This window comes from Montipora capricornis, chromosome 2 (assembly GCF_036669925.1).
Source record: "Montipora capricornis isolate CH-2021 chromosome 2, ASM3666992v2, whole genome shotgun sequence".
In the NCBI taxonomy this organism is placed as follows: domain Eukaryota; kingdom Metazoa; phylum Cnidaria; class Anthozoa; order Scleractinia; family Acroporidae; genus Montipora; species Montipora capricornis.
This window is the reverse complement of record NC_090884.1, coordinates 32,262,281-32,284,780: the sequence shown is the minus strand read 5'-3', so window position 1 is coordinate 32,284,780 and position 22,500 is coordinate 32,262,281. Positions and strand designations below refer to the sequence as shown.

The 22,500-nt window shown below is 38.5% G+C and overlaps 3 protein-coding genes across 4 annotated transcripts in view; 1 reads left to right on the top strand and 2 right to left on the bottom strand.

Annotated features, from left to right (window-relative positions):
• The window catches only part of LOC138018928 (large ribosomal subunit protein eL28-like), a 169,706-nt gene that overhangs the window by 59,638 nt on the left and 87,568 nt on the right, over window positions 1-22,500 (top strand). The window lies entirely within an intron of this gene.
• LOC138018877 (uncharacterized) lies at window positions 1,127-7,501 on the bottom strand. Its single transcript, XM_068865558.1, has 2 exons — window positions 5,849-7,501; window positions 1,127-2,135 (listed from the first exon to the last, which is right to left on the bottom strand). Exons 1-2 carry the CDS (start codon window positions 6,497-6,499, stop codon window positions 1,995-1,997), a joined length of 792 nt encoding a protein of 263 aa, XP_068721659.1. The 5' UTR covers window positions 6,500-7,501; the 3' UTR covers window positions 1,127-1,994.
• LOC138018904 (uncharacterized) lies at window positions 13,521-18,639 on the bottom strand. 2 transcript variants are annotated; one of them, XM_068865578.1, is made up of 2 exons: window positions 17,975-18,639; window positions 13,521-14,374 (listed from the first exon to the last, which is right to left on the bottom strand). In XM_068865578.1, exons 1-2 carry the CDS (start codon window positions 18,620-18,622, stop codon window positions 14,237-14,239), a joined length of 786 nt encoding a protein of 261 aa, XP_068721679.1. In that variant the 5' UTR covers window positions 18,623-18,639; the 3' UTR covers window positions 13,521-14,236. The 2 variants fall into 2 exon arrangements, with proteins under 2 accessions (XP_068721679.1, XP_068721686.1); XM_068865585.1 differs by lacking the exon at window positions 13,521-14,374 and adding an exon at window positions 17,545-17,884.

The window sequence follows — 22,500 nt, the reverse complement described above, 5'->3', positions numbered from 1 at the left end:
TGAAAATCTTCCATCCCTTTAGATAGAACCCGAGTCATTGCGGAGGGGAAAGTTGCGAAGCAACGAGAGGATTTAGACTTTCCTGGTCCGATCCTGTCGCGGCTTCGTCGCTCGCGCAAGGGTTCTTTGACTTCTTTCTTCAGATTATGGATGAAAAGAAAAACTCTCGTGGAAAATACTATGTCTATCTCGTGGAAAAACTATGTCACGCTATTTTAGGGTTTTTAGGCGAAATATTTACTTAATCACGAGTTTAAAAACTCAAAAATGGTAACGTGGAATTCTTTTACTGATAAGATTATCGTTATATCACGAACAGGATGATTCTGAGCAAAACAAAAACCTTAATCCAGGCCATTTGCCATAAACGTGAAAAACATCGGGCCGACGTTTTTCAAGATGACCAGAATCATGATCCGTTTCATTCTTATCCATTTGAGTCTATCCATGCTTTTTGTTTCCTTTTTCAATATTTTTTTATCTCTCTGTTGCTCAACAGTTTCAAGTGGTTATTGCAATGTTTCATTCTACCTAATGCGTATTTTGGGTGTCATGAAATGACATCATTTTGCGTGAAATAGCCCATTTAAGTGTGAAGTATTACTTATTCCTCTTGTTTTAACGGCAAATAAAGAAGCAATTCAAGTTTTAGTTGGTGAAAACAGTTATTTTGGGGGCTAAGGATGGGCGCCATCATTTTGAAAAGGCCTCAGATCCCTTCCAAAAAATGGATAGCGATTTTAGGCCCCAAAACGGTTGAATCGAGCAGACATTTCTCTGGACTGTTCTATGAAGGACGGACGGCGACCTTCTTCTCAAGCCCGCGTTTCTGTTATTCAGCAAAAGTAGTTGTTGTTTTCGTTATCATGTCCGTTAGATAGGTGTAACGAGTGGCTTGGAAATCAAGTCTTATGTGCTCCTTGACTGGGGATGGGATCTCATTAATTACATTCAGTGTTCACGGTATGATAGAATAGATGCTAGGGGTCATTTGCTTCCATGTCATTCAGGGAGGATTGCGCGTCAAAACGAGACGGAAAAAAATTACCTCTGGCATTCAGGTAACAGAATGATCGTTGTGTACAAGAGAAAGTGTAAAATTTAAGCGCATAAAGCAAAGCGAAACTCACCACTGAGAAAAATGCTTTATTTGAAATTCTTACAAATAGCATTTCACAAAAAGGAAGTAATATAACTGAGAAAGGAAAATAAGGAGTCCGAACCGCCACAATGTAATTTTTTTGTCACTAAATTTGTTCCGCCACAACTTTTGTGATTTGCACTTCTGGTAACTTCTACTGGTTTTTTTTGTTGTTGTTTCTTTGTTTTCCTTTTTTTTTTCTGGTACTTTTGTTAAATTTTATGTTTTTGTCGTGTGTTTTCCTGTTTTTTTATTTTTGTTTTTATGTTTTCCTCTTTTGTTGTTTTTTGTTTTGCTTTTCCTGTTTTTATTTTTTCCCCTGTTTTTAGTTTGTTTGTTTTCATCTGAAAAGTCTACTGATCATTCCTTTCAACCCTTTGGATTGTTGAGAGACGACCTCACACTAAGATTCTGTATTGAGAAGGGATAAGTTGCTTTCTTGGCTGCTTCTCCAGCTTCACATTTGCTTTTTTCTCCTCAATTTCATACTATTCATGATCACCATCATCAACATCATCACGATCATCATAATTGCTACTGTCTCGTTTCAGTTATTCATCATCATCATCAACGTCGTCTTCATTGTGGTCGTCGTCATCATCATCATCATCGTTATTGTCCTCAACATCACTGCCATTATTATTATCATCGTCAACATCATTTTCATCATTATCACGATAATTGCCACTGTTAAGCTTCAGTCATTTTTTCCGTGGGTGTCTGTAATATACTTACCGTACCCTCCTCCTTTACCTGGGCTTGGGACCAGCAAGATATCACTGATATGGGCAGATCTATCCTGGCGGAGTTGCAGGTATATTTAAGTTCAGTCAGTCAGTCAGTCGTAGATTGGTCATTGCCGGAAAAATGTCGTTTGTATGAGCTGGTCGACTACATCAACCACAATTTGCCTCGAGGAAGTCGTGTTTCCATTAGAGTCGTGATCGTTGTAAACTTCATTGAATCGATCTTTCACGTGGCGGCAAAATTTCTCCTGAAAACGAAATCATAGTGGGATGGTCATAACGATTATTTTGCCTGCCCAGTTGTCCACATAGTTCCGGAAACCATTTGTATCTGTTTTGTATGTATATTAGTACAAAAGATATCATTTGGAATAAGGACGATAACTCTGAGGCCCTTGAATGTTGACTAGGAATTTTTGGTGGAGAGGAAAAGATCTTCGTAAGTTTGTCAGTTTCTTCAGTTCCAAATTTGATGAAAATCTGTCAAGGAATAAATATTTGCGAAAAATTTTAGACCTGATTTGCCTAGCGTTCAAGGGTGAAATATGATAGTGTAATGGCGTGACTGTATACCACCATATATGTAAAGTAATGTTTGCATTGTATGTAAGCATGCTATATAATGTATAGAGTCAGCCCGGACGGACAGCACTCGAGAGATCTTAACATTGTAAACGCTCGACATTAAAGATAGTAAAGTTTGTATGACAGATTTTACGACCTGTTACTGAGCGACAAATAATACGACGTGTTACAATCATTAACAGTAGTAGTAGTAGTAGTAGTAGTAGTAGTAGTAGTAATGGCATAATTGTTGTTGTTGTTATTGTTATTATTATTATTATTATTATTATTGTTGTTGTTGTTGTTGTTGTTATTATTATTATTATTATTATTATTATTATTATTATTATTATTATATTATCATTATCATCTTCATCATTATTCTTATTATTACCATAATTGTTAGCAAGTGAGATATCACACTAACCAATTAAGTCCAGTGGAGGGGTTTAAAAGCCCAACAGGGGCCGCCAGTCACCCACCAGATAAGTTACTGTCAGAGTAAAATAAGGTTGTTGTTGTTGTTTTGTTTTGTTTTTTTTAACTTTCAAAGTAAAACGTAAAAAAAAAAAGGATTTGCCTTGTGTACACTTTGATATCCCTACAAACAGCTTGGAAAGAATAGTCTTAAATGAAAATAATATCATAGCCCCTCTGGTCCTCAATTTCATTGTCCACTTTGCTCGAACTTTGACAATTGCATGCTCCCAGCTGGTGAGGGCATTGAGAAGCAAGTCAGACCAGATGATCTTCTCTTGCGAACGGTGTTCTGAATTTCAAATTTCACAGACAGGCTTAATGGCACCAAAGAAAAATGCTCTTTCATTTTGCCACTGCCTATCAAGATAATCTAAGAATTGTATCACGCACATGTATTGTGTTAAACTGAGTTTGCCTAAAACCAGGAATCCGGAATCCGGAATCCGGAATCCAGAACAAGAAATCCTGAATACAAATTCGGAGTCCGATATAAGAACTTCAGTCAATCAAAGGCTTACACTAATTTGCGAACCGAAACGAAACGAAACGAAGTACAGAAAGAATCCTAAACAATCATTAAATCTAACCTTAGGCCTACTGCTAGCATTTGTAAACGGTTTGTTTGGGCCTAATTAGGCCTAAGGTTAGCTTTAATGAATGTTTAGGATTGTTTCTGTATCATTTCGTTTCGTTTCGTTTCGTTTCGCAAATTAGTGTGAGCCAGGCGACTTTGGTTCAAGTTCTTATTTCGGATTCCGGATTCCTGATTTTAGGCAAACCCTGTTAAACTCAGTATCTGAGACAGCTCCAAATTCATGCCCATCTTTCTATTTCGATTGTTAATCCGCAGATCGAAAGCGTATTAAAAGAATGTGGTGTACTCATAGAGAACATTCTCCATCGTACAGCTCATCGCTTTAATATAAGGATGTTTTGTTTATGTTTCCCTCAGCTGACTGGAATCGTAGTAAAGGTATATGCTGCAGAAAAAGAGTGCCCATCACTGATGCTTAACTAAACATTCCGTAAGAATTTTCACGTCATGCAAGTGTCAGGCAAAGAAAAAAGAAAATCGCTTACCATTCAATAAATTAAGTCAAGAAATTGAGATATTGTAGAAGGGTAATAAATATACTGCATGTCAAAGTTTTAGGGCTGTGCGATATTCCAAACTCGAGTTATCCGGAAAAGGATCCCACTCAAAATTACAGTGTTTACACGTAGTATGGAGACTCCATGTGGGTGTCCCTCAGAGGGGGGGCACCAACATGGCGGCCAGAGACCAGAGGACATCTGGAGTTTACTGGCTCTCTCAAAACATTTTTTCTCTCTGCTAAACTTGAAAATAATTGGCAAAGATACTTTTCTTAACATTTGGTTCAGAACTTGAAAACACAAGGCAAATCGATATTTTCGTGTAGGTGACATGTTTGTCAGACGCAATCCAGATGTCACGCATCGTAAAAAAAAAAATTGAAATATTCAAATTGCTGTATTGTCAAAACAAAGCATGCTACTGAGCTGAAAACAGGCCAGCAGATATATCTTAAAAATGTCTTTTACCCGATAAAGATAAAAACTCAAAAGTTTTAATTTTAGTTTTTCTGGCGTCATGTGAAAACCATAGTTAGTAGAGGGGACATGGGGAACTCAAAGGGAGAATGAAGGAGCTTGAGAAGTCTTTAAAAGCATGAATGGTTTCGAATACCAGTTCATCCTTTGACTCTTCTCAATGCGGATAAAGGACGTATCCTGTTTAAGCCGTATTGAGAACACATCCATCTTTATAGAGTATGTGCACAGCGGCCATGTTGGAGGACCAAAACAATTAAAGATATTTGCATAAACTGTGATAACATTTATTCCCCAAAGAAATATCATTCTTTTGTTTCGGTCCTCCAATATGGCCGCCGTGCACATACTCTGTAGACATGCTTCGAATTGACACACATGAGGTTTTTCGCCACAGGGTCCCAGGCTCGAAGGGTTTAATAAACATTATAAGGATTTGTGTGGGAATTCCGATAACAAACATTCAAAAATATATTTACACACAAAAGTTCTCAATAAAATAGCCGTACTTTATTGTCCTGATGACTTTCTCACTTTCTCGCTTTCTGTGAGGTTGTTTGCCTGATTTAACACGATTTAAGCGACTTCCCAGCTTATAACGAGGAGAAAGGTTGGTGACTCGCGGTGATCTCGTCCAACAAATTGCTCTCGCATCACAAAGCAACGGACCGAATCTCCATAAAGACACTACAGTTTGCGCTCCGATTGCACAGAAAAGATGAGGAAAGCTGTACGTAAAGGTAAGTGAACTTAACTTCTACATTTACAGCTTATTTTGGTATTTGTAAGCTTAAAGTTAATTTTCCCATACAAAGTCTACAAATCGTACAATGAGCTTGGGTTGCCTGCCTGTGACCAGCCGTGTCAAAATTCGGTGCAAGCGAGCCTCGAAGGATTTTGAATATTTGAACATTCATCGCAGCTGTTTATCAGCAATTGATGCTCGCCGGACCTTGAACCTTGGTCAAAGAAAAGGAAATTTATCCGTGTGGCTATCGCCGGAGTTTAAGCTTGACTGATGGCGGAGAAGTGTGATTTTATCGGCAAGATCTGAGGTAAGCTAGAAATTACCTCCAAGCCTTTCCTTCATTTATGTACGAGTGACAACCCGGGAAGCTGAGAAGTCTCTTAACTGAATTGCGTTAAATCAGAAAGCGAGGAAGTCACTAGGACAATACAGTACGGCTTTTTTATTGAAAACTTTTGCGTGAAAATATCTTTTTGAGTGTTTGTTATCAGGTTCCCATATTGAAATCCTTATAATTTTACCCTCCGAGCCAGAGTTGCACACAAATGATTGGAAAAGCTCTTCATGCAGTACTATTCCTGATATTATAATTCTTACCATTGTTATTTGTCCTTTTTTCATTCTTGAACAAATCTCAGCGGAAAAAGACTTCAAAACTTCTGCCTTTGGGCCACATTCTTCCTTCGTCGTTTCAATATCTGCTATAACATCACCAACAACGATGGTGAGAAGCGCCAACTTACTCCATGCGTCGGACAACTTGTCTTTCATTTCCTCCTCTAAATCTCCCATAAGCTCTTGTATGTTTTTCCTCGACTTTCTTAATGATTCAACGGTGGTCTTGTCCAATACGCCGTCCGCTATCTTCGCTAGGTATTCAGCGACGTCTTCAATCATGGATTTGGCGGGCAGACAACTTCGCTTATCATTGAGCCCTAATTTCTTCCTCACATAGGTATCGAGAAAAAATGCAAGATCTCTCTTCATCTCATACTCTTCCAAATCAGAAGCAAGTTTATCTCTCTTAATAGCTTCGCGCAGAGCTTTCTTTAAGGAAGCTACGTCTCTCCATGAAATCTTTCCAGTTGTTTCAAGTGCATCCAGGAGGTTTCCCGGAATACGTTCGTCATAGTAAAACCTCAGCATTTCTCGCTCCTGTTCCTTTAAATTGTTGAAGACATTAATGACGGCAATTTTATATTCCTGTCGAAGTTCGTCAGTTAAGATGTTTAGTGACTCGGGTGACATCACGGCGGTTGTCCTCGGTGGCGGTTCGGACTCCGGGGGAATCTGTGATACTGTAAACAAATTTATATACCACCAAGGGCATCATGTGATAACGGAATAATCGAGATGTCACATGTGTATCATGAGCGCGTCGCCTGAACTGTTGACACTGTCCGAAGTCCATGGAAGTTTGTCAAAGTATGGAATCACTTTGAATGCCTTCGGTGTGCATAGAAAACACACAGTATACGATGCTTCGGCTAAAAATGAAGCGAAATATGTTTACCTATTGTCATGAATGATTGAAGCCGTTATTTTCTTCCCCTTTCATTGATAGCCCTTATGATAATTACGAAATTTCTGCACGTGATAGAGATGCAAGAATACCACTAGGAAACGGTGGACAGTGACTGTTTCAAATGTATCGCTGAGGAAATTTCTTGCCCTTTTGGATTTTCTGGATCTGCGCCTTTGCCGGGATGATGATTGTAAAATGAACAATACGCCTTCGTTTCCGTTCTCGGGGATTGGGAGGAGAGGAAACCAAACACGGTAGTCAGGAGCGGATTCGAAACCGTCGATTAATTTTAAAAAAAATTAGCCACTGGTTAGAACAGGACCTGACTGGCGTGACCGTATGCAAATCTAGCACTCTAATTACTAGACCATGTGACCTGTCTGAAACCGAAACTACACTATGAAAGCTCAGCAAGGACTTTGAGACAAGTTGTTTTATCCGCCAACTAATAACGTCTTAAATTTTAAAACTAGATTTTGCAGCATTTTTTTCATTATGGCTCAAGCTACAGGTCAAAACACTTTTGTCTCCAACGAATTCCAAATGCAGCAGACTTGACGTGTCCGTCAAAAATAGACCTAACATTCCCGGATGCTATAATTGTCTCTTACACATGAACAAATGAAACGTTCGATGTTTTCTGCAATTAACAACATGGCGGCGAGTGCGAGATTGAAGACGTCTCCGGATCCTAAGCAAATATTGCGAAGTAAATATCTTTTTGAATCGTTTATCATCAAATTTGCACAATCACTAAATAATGATGACCGAGCGGCATTTCGATTCTGGTGCTTCCGAATCATTCCTCAAGGAAAACTGGAACTTGAAAAGGATGCCATCGAAGACAGCCAGATATATAGACTGATAATATTACTGTACAATGACAATAAGTTATCGCCGACTGATATGTCGTTACTAAAAGCTTTTCTGGATAATGTTAAGAAGTTAAAACTACTAGACCACCTAAAACAGGTCGAGTATTCCATAGCTGTTGAAATTATTTTGCAAGGATATTTTAGCATTACTTCGGACAACTGTTTTCAGCCGGAAGGTATATATTCAGATGTCGTTGAGTATTTGGTTACCATAAAGGAACATAATTAGGAACTGTTTACTCAGCCTTTGGAAATGCTGAAGCAACATGGCGTGCAGGAAACCTTGACTGTGCTTCGAGATGAAATTCAGCAGTTGCAAAGTTGCCGTCCACAGATTCCAAAGAATCCAGCTACAGTCATTGCACTGCTTATAATTTTGGGCGATCTGTATTCCAACCAAGATTTTACAAGACAGCAACTTTGTTTCGTCTCGGAAATCATCGAGTTGCTAGTCCAGTGGATGGTGAAACATTGCAGTCTGGTAAGTTTATTGATCGTCGGATTTGTATTTCCACGCCTTAGATTTTCCACTGAATTAATGACAAAAAATTAAGGTCATTTTACTGGCCATCAATAACAGTTTTATCGTAGATTGTATTTATCACTTTCTTCAAGGCTGTATATAACAGTATTTTATTTGATTTAAGTTTTTTGGCCACCGATTCGTTACCGCAAATCCTTTTGACATTATTTCAAAGACTGTTGCCATTGAAGCATCGGCAACACTCGTCGACTGAAACCAGTCATTGCCGAAAAAGTCAAAAGCCATACAAGCAAAATTCATGCTTTGATGAAGAGATCCAGAAGTAATATATACTAACCCCTCTCTCGGGGTTCTGTTAATTTTCACCGTGATCATGCACCACTGTTTCAGAGTATTAAGCAGAAGCGCCATATTTATATCAAACCGCAACTATAAAATTGAATATTTTATGAGAGAGACGCGGGTAAAGTCATTTGCCGGAGACATTAAAACTGGCCATTGCTATCATGTATATGTTAAAATACGTAGTCTGAGACGTTTAAAGCGTTTACGTTGTAGTGTTAAAGTAGTAATTCTCGCTTACATTTTTTTGGAAATTCGCTATTTTTATTCATATTTGATTCGTTTGTGATATACTCGAATGAATCTGTACCACACTACACTCATGCATGGCAGCCGTTATGGTATGTAGTATTTTCCTTCGAGATGCTTCTTTCATGGGAACTGATAATTCTTTGTTGCTGGTCAATAAGTGAAACACTACTTGAAACACTTCAGTCATCAAAGTGTCACTCGGGCTTAAACTCTCAGGGCGCCAAAAGTAGTGTTTCTTTGCTGACTCTGAGGTCCATATATCTTTTAACTGTGCATAAAGCTTGCTATACAATGATGCACGATCTTACTTACTTATGCAGAATGACGAGGGTCATTTTATTTTTTTTTATCCGAGCACCTCACCCCGCCTCAGGGCCTTGATTTTGAGTACTTGCAATTTGGAGTTTGGATTTTTGTCTTCAAAGCTGTCAAAATTTCACTGAATTATTCAGACAGGTTTTCCAACATGATCTCTTCTCTAAATTAACGATTATCGTTAATTTAGGACACTGTGTCTCAGGACTTGTGGTAGCAGAGAATATAAGGAAATGAAATGAAAGTTCTCATACTGCTCGTGGAATTTGAGAACTTTCAAAAGATCAAGAGTGACCATGAATGCAAGAGCAAGTCCATACGATTTCTTATTCATTATATACTCAACAAAATGGCATACCTTGGGGAATTCTCGCCATCAGACTGGCTAACAAGACGAGGTATTCAGTGTCGATTGCGACTTTAAGACGAGGCTGACCGATATTCCACCGTAGCAACGCGTGGCCTTACATACCAACGGAGGCAAAAATTGGAAGCAACTATGTTTTCAAAGCATTTGTTTCTGTTTACAATTCAAAAACCTGGCTCCTAGGTTTTGATCGTAGGTTCGAGGGCTCACAGTCTCCAGATTATCAATGACACATGATCAAACATTGATTTGTTTTGACTATCACGTTGTCTGTTCTTGTTGGTTAAAACAGGAAGCGCTTGACGACTTCGTCAAAAGCGGAAAACAAAGGGCTGCGGAGAGCAAAGATGTTTATGAGCTGCCGCTATCAATTAAAGAATCCCTCAAAGAAATTATCATGCATATTTCACAGCGTATCATTGGACAAACAGTAAACAAGGCACAGTTATCCAATTAATATAGATATAAAAAGTAAGTGGGTCTTTTCTGTTTCAGGTAAATGGTACTTTGTCAAATCATGGCCATGTTTTTAAACTAAAGCAAGATAAAATGTTTGGTTAAAAAGATTGAGATTAAGACTCAAAGATTAATTACAGATTTTAAATATTTTTATACTGTTTCCCACGATTTGCGACAATAGACCATTTTCCAGTTCCGTGCTCAGTTACCACGCCTTTGAAGAAAAGCAAGGCGGGAGTTGACCTTACTTTGATACAAACCTCATTGCTTTTCTTATGTAAATAGAAACCGTCAGCATTAATACAAAACATGTTTTACATAAGAAAAGCAATGAGGTTTGTATCAAAGTAAGGTCAACTCCAGCCTTGCTTTTATTCAAAGGCGTGGAACTGAGCACAGAACTGTAAAATGGTCTAATTCACTGCATGTCCGAACTGCCGTTTATTAGTAAAAATCCGGCTAAGATTGTCCTTATTTTCAATTGGCGTCGATGGCACTGAAGGTTGTCCACTTTGTGATGCAAGTCGCCAAAAATGATCTTTATTTTCCTTTTTTTCAGAACAACTACACCCTCTCTATACCTACCTCTCTCTGACTGCCACCTTGCCGTGGTAGAGGGGCTTGTGCGTCTCAGTGATCCTGCGAGCTTAGCCGGCGGAGGCTCAGCCTCTGGAAGGTCCAACCAGGCCGGAAAGATCAATGGTGAGAGACCAGACAAAAAGGCAGTCACTCTTACTCAAGTTTTACATTGAAGTCTAATTTCACCACTGATAGCATGCTTCTTCCAGTGGATTCTCATTTCAGTGGATTCTCGTTCTAGCAGACTAACTAAATCAGCGTATTTGTAATCTTTCGAACTTTAACTGTTAATTAATCATGACAAAATTAAAAAGACCTGTATGTAATTTGTCACGAAATAATCAACCTCGCTCCCAGAACCCAAGGGAGAGGTTCTGGGAACGAGCTTGACTATATAATGTATTGATGTACTTTGCCATGTCATAATGTATGTAGTTGAAGTGTATAAAGTTCTTTTTTTTTATCTTTTCTGTCTCTTGCAAATGATACTTACTGTTCAGTGAAAAAATTTTCTTTTTAAATTGCAAATACAAACATATCCACGGGTAAATAGAATTGTGAATAAATGTTCAATATAAAGCTAAATTAATTAATATACTGTACAGAAGATATCGAAAATATATTGATTATTTACATTTTTTAGCCTTTATATTTTCCAGCATTGATTCTTGGTATCTTAATTAAAAAGGCCCCTCAGGTATTATCCTCTTAATATTTGACATCAGAACTTGAATGGCAACCCATAAAATCAAAATTCCATGAGTAAGAATCTGGTGTCAGGTTTGTCCCCATCAGCGTCAGAAAAGTGTCTACCTTTAACCAAGTTTCCCTGGAAAAATAAAAAATAGACCAAAGTTGTACCCAATTCATATCCTTTGGGGTTGAGATTTTCTGTGTATTTCATGTACATTACAATGTGGCATTCACATTTTAATGACATGGAAATACCTGGAACAAAATGTTTTATTCCAAACTACTTGAATTGGGTGCAACATTAAGTCAGCCGATTCAGTCCCTTGTTCATTTTCCAGCAAAACATGGTTTAAAAGTAGAAACGTTTGTGACGCGGATGGGTACTAGGCCAATTTGGATAAATCTTACACTTGGGTGATGTACTCTTGATAAAACTAAGCTTGAGGCATAAAAATGGATCACTACCCATCTAAAAGAGAAGCGCAAGTTTTTTTTTTTTTTTTAAGTACTGGTCTACACTGGCAGTCTGTCGAGAAGAGACACACAAGCTTTGTCCACTCAGGGGAAAACTCAATTGGTAATAAATAATGCCCCGTGATGAACCGATGAATTAAGGAGCTTGCACACATTGCTTTTGATCACCCGAATTAACACAATCAAAGTTCTTTTCGGGGGGATTTCAATCTGAAGTGACAGTTATGCCGGCAGACATCCCTCTATTTTGGCATGCTCAACTACGTCACTTGTAGTATTTGCCTGGTTATTTGATGTGTCCCTGCAATATTTTTGACATGCCTACCCTCTCGGGATGCTTAAAACCTAGTCCCCAGTCCTACAGATATAGGTCATTCGGGAACTGCGCAGAGAACTGCGGCAGGTCTCAAATTTGGCCATCTGTCCAAGTTTTATGCTTTTATGTCGAGCAGAGACCAAGTTGCGGACTTAGAAGCATAGTTAAAAATCCATACAAATGTCTCTAACTTTGAGTCTCCGTTCCCCAAAGCATAATAAACCTGTAAAATTGATTACGATTTCTGTAACATTCATAACACTAGGCAAACAACGTGATTTTCATCTCAGCTATTTCCCAAAAGTAGGTCCATGACAGAATTTTCCAGTTTTTCTCAAATCTCAAAAAATTTTAAGAGTTTATATGGTTTTGGGGGACGCAGCCTCAGGATTTTTAACAATGTTTTAAGGTCTGTAACTTGGTCTCTGTTCGACCTAGAAGCATCAAACTTGGACAGATGGCCAATCTCAATGTTATCTTTCATGTGGTGTTATCAATTTATCGAATGGTTCAAATTTGAAACTCGCCCCAGTTCCCTGCGCAATTCCGGAATGGAATGGAGAGAGCTTCTTCGGTATGTAAAGAAAAATCGTGTTTATGCAGACGGTTTTATAGCACAAGACAAAGAGATATTCCAGAAGTGTGAAAAAAGTTTGAAGATATCCATGGTGATAAAACTACTTGTTTCACGAACGTGGCCAAGCAGAACGACGGTACAACACCCCAAGGGGTCTTTTTTCACTTGGGCGTCACCCGTGCCTCATTTACAGGGATAGCTATTTCACAGGCCAAAAGACTTTGGGCAGATTTCTTGACCCCCGTGAATTCACCTTAAAAGGTTTTTTTGAAGTTCCATTACGTCCGCTATGTATGACGATGAGTGGTATTGGGAATCGAAGCATAAGCAAGGACGGCGAGAACGACTTCTAGAACGTCGTGTAAAGAAATAACTTCCCATAAGAGTGAGTTAGATAAGTTATCTAATTCACGCATGCGGGTTAACTTATCTTGAAGGCCATGTGCTTATGGGTTTTGCGTGAAAAGAAAAAAAATGTGGAAAATCGTGGTTGAAATTAAGTGTGGGATAGCACTTTTACCTCTTGTTTTAACGGCAAATAAAGAAGCAATTCAAGTTTTAGTTGGTGAAAACAGTTGTTTTGGGGGTTATGGATGGGCGCCACCATTATGCCATTCCTTCGAACAAAATAGATCGCGATTTTAGGCCTAAAAGCAACTTCGAGCACAGATTTGCCAAATAGAGTGTGCTTTGGAGGACGGACGGCGATGTTCTTCTCGAGCCTGTGTTTCTCTTATCCAGCAAAAATGGTTGTTGTTTTCGTCCGCCTGATAGATGTAAGGCGTGACTAGAAGTTTCATGTGCTCCTTGGTCGATGATCGAATCTCAATAATTATAGTGTTCACAGTATGATAGAATAGATGCTAGAGGTCATTTGCTTCCATTTTATTTAGGGACGATTGCGCGTCAAAACGACACGCAAAAATGTCCTCTGGCCTCAGGTAACAGAATGATTGTCGTGTACAAAAAAGGGCAATATCTTAGCGCATAGAGCACAAAAAAAGGCGAAACTCGACACTGAGAACAACACTTTATTTGAAATTCTTACAAATAGCATTTCACAAAAATGAAGTTCTAAAAGACAAGAAAATAAGGAGTCCGAACCGCCACAAGGTAAATTTCTTGGTCACTAAATTTGTTCCGCCACAACTTTAGTGATTTGCCACTTTTGGTAATTTCTGCTTGGGTGTTTGTTTCTTACTTTTTCATTTTTTTCCTGGTACTTTTGATAGACATATCTTTTAGTCCTTTTCACTATTTTTTTTTTTACATTTAAAAATTGCTGTTTTTCTTCTTTTTTCCCCTCGTGTTTTTTTTTTTTTCGTTTGTTTGTTTTCCGTTTTTTCTTTTGTTTTATTTGGCTTGTTTTTTTTTTCCTTTTTCCTCTTTTTATTATTTTTTTTTTCTGTATTTTCTTGGTCCGAAAAGTCTACTGATCGTCCCTTTGGATAGTTGAGAGACAAGGAGCCTCTAACAAAGGTTTTATATTGAGAAGTGCTAAGTTGCTTTCTTCGCTACTTCTCCAGCTTCACATTTGCTTTATCCTCCTCAATTTCGTAATCATATTTACGACCCTCATCACCATAATTGCTACTGTCACGTTTCACTGGTCTTGTGTTTCCCTCCTCCTTTACCTGGGCTTGGGACCAGCAGGATATCACTGACGGGGGCAGATCTATCCAGGCGGAGTTGTACACTTGAGAATGCCTCCTTAAATTCTTGATGGATTATTGGAAAAATGCTGTTTGCGTATACTGGTCGATTACGTCGCTCACAATTTGCTGCGAGGAAATGGTGTTTCCGTTAGAGTCGTGTTCAGCAAAAACGTCGTTAAATTGTTTCTCCACGTAATGGCAAAATTCCTCCTAAAATTAAACGCAATCATAAGCTCGTCAAAACGATAATTTTGCCTACCCAGTAGTCCACATAGTTGCGGAAACCGTTTGTATCTATTTTGAGACCTTACCAATCTCATTGAGAATAAGGACGATAAACCTTAAGCTCTTCGTCACAGCATCTGCGTGGGACCTTGAAGAACGTGTATGAGGTTTATCTTAATCACTTGTTACCATTGTTTATGATTGGTTAGAGCTTTTTTAGTTTTTCGTACTAGCAAATTATTGCAACACGCATTAAAAAAAAGTCCCCGCTTACGAGCCAGAAGGCTCATCAGGCCGGCGCTTATCTCCGGTTTCTGTAGCATGAAGCGACTAGGAGTATTTGTACTCCCCCCTGGATGGGATGCTAGTCCATCGCAGGGTTACCCCCAGCATTACGCCGGTACCCATTTATACACCTGGGTGGAGAGACGCACCGTGAGAGTAAAGTGTCTTGCCCAAGAACACAACACAATGTCCCCTGCCAGGCCCCGAACCCGGACCACTCGATCCGGAGTCGAGCGCACTAACCATGAAGCCACCGCGCCTCCCAATACACGCATTAACTGCTGTGGAAATGGGCCATGTACGAATGACGTAATATTATTATTATTATTATTATTATTATTATTACTATTATTATCATCATTATTATCATCATCATTATTATTGTTATCATTATTATTATTATTATTACTGTTGTTGTTGTTGTTGTAAATGGTTTGAACCCAGGAGTCATATCACATTAAACTAAGTGAAGTGTGATCGTCCGGGTGAGTGTAGTCCTGAGAAGGACTGTTTGAGATCACATTTACAGTCAATGTCATCTCAAACAGTCCTTCTCAGGACTACACTCACCAGGACGATCGTACTTCACGTTATTATTATTATTTTTATTTATTATTATTAATTATTATTATTATTATTATTATTATTATCATCATTATTATCATCATCATTATTATTGTTATCATTATTATTATTATTTATTATTACTGTTGTTGTTGTTGTTGTAAATGGTTTGAACCCAGGAGTCATATCACATTAAACTAAGTGAAGTGTGATCGTCCGGGTGAGTGTAGTCCTGAGAAGGACTGTTTGAGATCACATTTACAGTCAATGTCATCTCAACCAGTCCTTCTCAGGACTACACTCACCAGGACGATCGTACTTCACTTTATGATGATTATTATTATTATTATTATTATTATTATTATTATTATTATTATTATTATTATTATTATTATCTCGCAGTATAAATCTTTGTAATGCTGTCGACTTTATGAGTAGTATAGGGCGAATAACGTAACCTACACCACTTGAGAAGCTACGATTAGAAAAAAAAACATTTCGGTACGGAACCTAGTACAATCCTAATATACATAATGATATGAATCTCTCTACTTAGACAGCCAATTCAGAATATTATTAAGTTATATACTCTGTAAAACCTACGCAAAAACATGATGATATCATTATCTCTACTAAAAGCCTATTTAGAAAATTATTCAGTTTTTATACTCTCATTATCTCTTATAAACCTACACGAGGCCATCATAATCTCTTTATCCCTACTAAAAGCCTATTTAGAATCATATCAAACTCTTATACACTATAAAAACTGCGTAGAAAATCAGTACAATACAGGTTTTGCGACAATACTTGTGTTTCGGGATTTCTGAAGAAAACTAAAAACTAAAAGCTAGTGTCCTTAGCGCCCTAACTATTTATCTTAAATGTTGCGGCAATGTTCAAAGTGTTTGAGATGACTGACTTCTGCATCCGCTCAAGTACGCCCCGCGCTCTCGCTCCTAATAGCTTCCTCACCGACTTCTCTAGGTGTTTAGAATAGCCACCCAGTACGTCAATTATTATGTTGTCCTGTTCAACCCTGTAATGTATCTCTGCTTCAGCTTCCACATCATGGGCCCATACTTGAGTGTCTTTTCCTCCTCTTTCTTGGCTCTTTCTTGCCCAATCCATGGGCAGCTCATTTCGATCGTGTAAACTTATTTCCTCTCGTGGCTGACAAGACGTGCGTCGATCCGATTTGCTCTTTTTACATCGTTGTGCTCTGCATAGATGGGAATATCCCAAAACGCTTCACTCGTGGTGTTCTGGTAGGCTGGTTTTGGCATCGCCGGTGAATACCATGGTGGAACCTCTTCTATCAACCCATGCTCTCGGAGGAGCTCAAAAAACAGAATCTTCAAAGCTGCATTATGCCTGTATAGGTACTTGGTTTGTTCCAGGGAGGAACATCCAGCCAGTGCATGTGCAACGCTCTCAGCTACCTTCCCACATAACCTGCATAGGACTTCACCGTCGGTGGAGGTTTGCGTCTTTTCCTTTGTGTAGAGCTTCGTAGGTAACAACTGTTCATATAGCTCATACATACCCGCGATGGTATATGTAGGACATGTAGCCCAACCTTTTAGCCATGCAAAGCAGCTGGTTATGCTTATTATTATTATGCTTATTATTATTATTATTATTATTATTATTATTATTATTATTATTATTATTATTATTATTATTATTATTACGTGCTTTGAGTCTTCATCACGTAGGTTAAAAATTCAAGTAATGCCTCACGTTAGCATTGTTGTTGTTACAATTATTAACAGTGGTGGTTGTAGCGGTAGTAGCATTATTATCCTCTCCATTAATATTAGTATGAGCCTTAGTATTGTTGTGGTTGTTCACAAGTAAGACATCCAATTTTTAAGGCCAAACCACTGATGCGTCGCCAAAGAAAAATGCAGTTAGTGACGCCTGAGTGAGTGAGGAGGGGAAAACAAAGCACGTCTCAAAAACCCATCAAATCACCAAATTTGGATAAGAATGACTGCAATTTACAGTTTTTATAGACCATTTTCCTCGATCAGTTGAAGCAAGCCAAGGATCGACCTTAAAAAATTACATTAAATGTTTGAGATCAGCCAGCCCCGCCTCCACCACGTTGTTTTGGAAACTAACTACAACAGAATTCTGGGAAAAATAATTGAACGATAAAGCTTCTGTGAATGAGCCATGAGGTTGTGACGTCCCTTTTCTGGACCTAAATAGCTTTAAAGGTGCATCAAGTTTCCTAAATGAGCCAATAAAAAGCATTATTCTACAAATTTTAACTCTAAAAATTCAAAAAATCTTCGGACTTGCCAAATTCATCTAAAAATCTGCAGACTTTGTAAACATCTTTTCAGCTTCTAAATATCATTTTAAAAAATCGGGATTTTTGTAGCCAAGAGTAGCTGGACTTTCGTGGTTTTCCTTATCGCCACCCTTGTCCTTCTTTTTTACTCTCAAGTGAAGGTCCGTTGCCGTACCTTCTCTTAAATTGCTAAAAATTCGCCGTCTTCAGCACAAGAACGAGAGCGTACACATCATTTTAGGTAAGAAATTAATTTTCATCACATTATTACCACAATAGGAGAGTATTCTACACGTTCCATCTCTCCAAAATACGGTCACTCAGTTGTATGGGTGTCCTGTGGTCTTCATAGACAATAACAAAATTCAAAGGATTGCACTCAATGCAAATGATTAACAATTTCAACAATTTTGCACTCCCCGTACAATTCTTACCATTGTTCCTTGTCGCGCCATTCTTGAGCAAATTTCACCAACAAAGTACTTCAAAACTTCTGGCTTTGGGTCATAGTCTTCGTTCCCCGTTTCAGGTTTTGCTATGATGTCACCAACAATAACAATAAGAAGCGCCAACTTACTCCATGCGTTTGATAACTTGTCATCGATTTCCGTCTCTAGATCATTCATAAGATCCCGTAAGTTCTTCCTCAACTTGCTCAATGATTCAACAGTGGTCTTGTCCAATACACCGTCTGCTATCTTCGCGAGGTATCCAGCGACGTCTTCAATATATTTGGGCAGGTAACTTTGCATTTGAGTGAGTCCTTGCCTCTTCCTCGCAAAGGTATCCAAAAGAAGTGCCACATTCCTTCTCGTCTCATACTTTTCCAAAGTACGAGCAAGTCTTTCCTTCCTAATAGCACGCAGAAATTCCTTTAAGGAACCGACGTCTGTCCATGAAATCTGCCCAGTGCGTTCAAGTAAACTTAGGAAGTTTCCGGGGTTTCTTAAAATATCTTCGTGATAGCAAAACGCTAGAAAGCCTTGCTCGTCTTCTTTAAGGTCCTTGAAAGTATTAACGACAGCAACTTTATAATCCGATTGAAGTTCGTCAGTGAGTGTGCTTGGTGGTTGTGATGACATAGTGGCGGATGTCACCAGTGGCGGTTCGGACGCGTTCTCAATCACTGTGTTGAGATTATACGCAGAACTATATAGCATGAAAGTTCCAAATTAGGGCAATAGTAGTCCTCACGTGAGGACTGAATCTTCGTGATGTAACATGTCTATCATCAGCACGCAGCGTGAACTGCTGCAACTGTCTGAAGTCCATGGAACTATAAACTTCTCAATACAAGCCAATATATTTCACTTTAGGATCTGGTTGGATGCTTTCGGTGTGCAGTAACGACTCTTGGGCTAAAGTAAACAATGTCTGTTTACCGATCGTCAGTGAATGATTGAAACCATATTATCTTTTCTGTGATCAACCTTATGAAAATTACGGAAACCCTTCATGTGTCAAGAACATTCCTCAGGCTGAGAGTCGATTAAGAACGTTTATACTTTGCTCATTTGTATTTTAAATGAAAGCACAAAATAAAGGTAAATTAACCCAAATGCTTAAGGGCATATTTTGTATAACATAACAAAGGTTTTCTTATTGCACGATACACATCTCAGTTTGTAATAAAATGAGCAGTTCTTATCATGTAATCGTTCCAAAATAACTTCAACACCATTAAGTCATCAGGTGAAACAAAGTCTGATGTAAATTTAAGAAAGTTTTCAGCCTCACGTCCCAAAACTAGATAAGAACGTTCAGCCTTAGCTCCAAAATTAGACGTTCTTATTAAAAAAGAGTGTATTTAAAGTAGCTGCATGTCGCTTCAAATTTCGCTAGCATTTGCACAATTTGGTTGCAAGGGGATATAAAATTTACAAATTTCGTTTATAGTCGCTATAGCATAATTCTGATCGCCATACTTCACTGACGAAAATGATCCCACCAAAAGAGAGGGGTTCGCGCTATCCGCAACCGTCAGACCTCAAAGGATTTGAATAGTTCAAAGTCGGCAAAATTCCCATATATTAATTCTAAGCTGTGTTTGCCCCCCAAACAATAAGGCGTTAGAAACCGTGAAAAGATTTATTCAACAGGGGTCTTGAAAAGCTTTATCTGTTTCCGTCTCTTTTAATGGTTGCAGCACCTGACCAAGTCTTCCATTTTTAAAGGGAACTTTGTTGGGTTGTCTTCAGGTCTAGGGGTGTGGAGGAGGGGAAACGAAACGCGGAAGTCGAGAAACCGTCATTGAAAAAAAATTCATCCACTGGTTAGAACAGGACCTGAACCTCAGTGGCGTAAGGATATGCAAATCAAGCACTCTAATTACTAGACCATGCGTCCTGTCTCAAACCGCAACTCAATGAAAATTCAGCAAGGACCTTTACTTGTCGAAGGCATGTTGTTTCATCCGCTCATTAAAATATTACATGTTGAAAATAAATTTTGTCGAATTTCCTTCATTATGGCTCGAGTTCGGTCAAAACATTTCATTCTCAAGCAAAGACTTTAGGACCTGTACTTGTAAAATAGACACAGCATTCCCGGGTGTTATAATTAATCTTTATTTATGCACAGATGAAACTTTTGATGCTGTGGCTGCAAGGGCGAGTTTGAAAACGTTTCCTATGCCAACTTTGTCATATATCATCAATTTAGTAAGATCACTAAACAGTGAAGACCTAGCGGCGGTGCTTCCGGATCATTTCTCAAAGAAAACTAGAAATTGAAAACGATGCCATGGGAGACCATCAAATTTAGAACTTGGTAATCACATTAATAATAATAAGTTATCTTTGACTCATATGTTATTACTAAAAGTTTTTTTAGATAATGTTTAGGATTTAAACTACTTCACGAGCTGAGACAGGTCGAGAGTTCTATAGCAAGTGAGGTGATTTTACACGGATATTTGAACATTTATTTGCTTTGGAAAACTGTTTTCAACATGAGGAAGTTTTGTACGCAGATACTGCTTTATGTTTGGTTAGCATAAAAAACTCATTCTTTGGAAAAACTTGAGCAAGTTGGCGAGCATGCAGCCTTGACCGTGCTTCGTGATATAATTCAGCTGTTGCAAAGTAGCTGTTCTTGACAGATGGCAAAGAAAGTCCATCCACAGTCATAGCACTCCGCTTATAATTTTGAGTGATCTGTACTCCAACCAAGATATTATCGTAGATCGTGTTGCTCTCTTCCTTCAAGGCTGTATATGACAGTACTTCACTTGACTCAGTTCTTTGGCCGCTGATTCTGTAATTAAGGCTGTTGCCATTGAAGTAACCGGCAACACTCTCGGACAGCGTTCTCGTGGAATGTCATTGTCGAAGAGCCTTAAGTCAAAAGCCATACAAACAATCCACTGTTTCATTGGCGAAATTGCCATTCTTAGGCGTCTAACACTTCATTTAATCCTTCAAAGTTTTCCCTTTTTAGGGTTATATATACCAGTCGAATTGACTGATGCTTTGAGACATGAGTAAGGCCGGTCATCTGCCGGAGATGTCTGAGACGTTTAAGGTGTAGTGATAAAGAAGTAATTCTCGTTTTTTTTTTGTTTTGTTTTTTTTTGTTTGTTTTTTTTTTTTTTTTGGAAATTCACTATTCCTATTCGTATTTGATTTTCGATGTCCCGTGTCCTTTGTGCAGTTTACTCGAATGAATCTGTTCCACACTGACCCCATGCATGGCAGCCGTTATGGTATGCATTTTCCTTCGAGATGCTTCGTTCACGGGAATAATTCTTTGTTGGCGGTCACAAGGTGAAACACTACGTGAAACACTTCAGTCATCGAAGTGTCACTCGGGCTTTAACTCTCAGGGCCCTAAAAATAGTGTTTCATTGCTGTCTCGGGCGTCTACGTACCTTTTGACTGCGCATAAAGCTTGTTATACAATGATGCACGATCTTACTTATCAGAAGTAGGTTAATTTCAAAAAACAAGTTGTTTTGAGGAACGCGAGTGATGCGGAATGACGAGGGTCATTTTATTTATAATCCCATCACCCCACCCGGCCTCAGGCCTTCAAGAATGGCGATTATTTGCAATTTGAAGTTTGGATGTTTGCCTTCAAAGCCATCAAAATTTCAACCATTAGAACAGCTTTTCAAAGCTGCCGATCAAATATCAACCAACAAGTTTTATTTTCTTAGGGTGCCCACAAAGTTCCTCTGCAATCCTTGTCGATGGGTGGGGTGTGTAGAAAAATATAATGAAAGAAATTTCTTGAAGGCTCTTTACTATGGTAATTACACAAATAAAACAAAATATAATTGTATAAACACGCATTCACGTGAAAATGCTCTTTCCTACAAACTTCCTTTTTCCATTTCAAAGGAAAGTTTAAATTTGTTTATATCTTACAGAAATCAATGACTTAAACCCTCACAAGTCACGTTTCTCTCTTAGAAATTCAAGGTCGTCTTCTGAGAACATCTACCGGCACTCTCCTTTTTTGTAAGAAGTTTTTATTATAAGAACTTTTATGCTGAGCGACGTTAACCGGAAATATTTTATAAGAACATAGTAATAACATACCCAGTCTGCGAGTCGGGCAATACACCTACGGCTATAAAGAAATTGGTTCCCACTCACTCTCAAATCACTCTTTTCCAGTCTCCTCCAGCCTGATTTCAATATCTTTGGTGATCTTAAGCTAGAAAAATATTTGACAAGGCCACAAACCCGACCTAACATATCCATATGCTTGCGGGATCATGCAAATAGCAAGGTGGCCAGCAAAGCCTTTCAAATCAGGGAGGTCTGGAAGCCAGTTTGTTGCTATGGTATCAAAACTGGTATACTCATATTGTTGAGCACGTCTACTAGAATCGTGCTGCAAAGAATCAAGCATTTCTGATATAAATTGGCTGAGATATCCTTTTCATCATATTTGACCAAAATGGACTTCTTTACCTTGTACGTTTTGTTTTCCCATTTCACACCACTTGATGTTC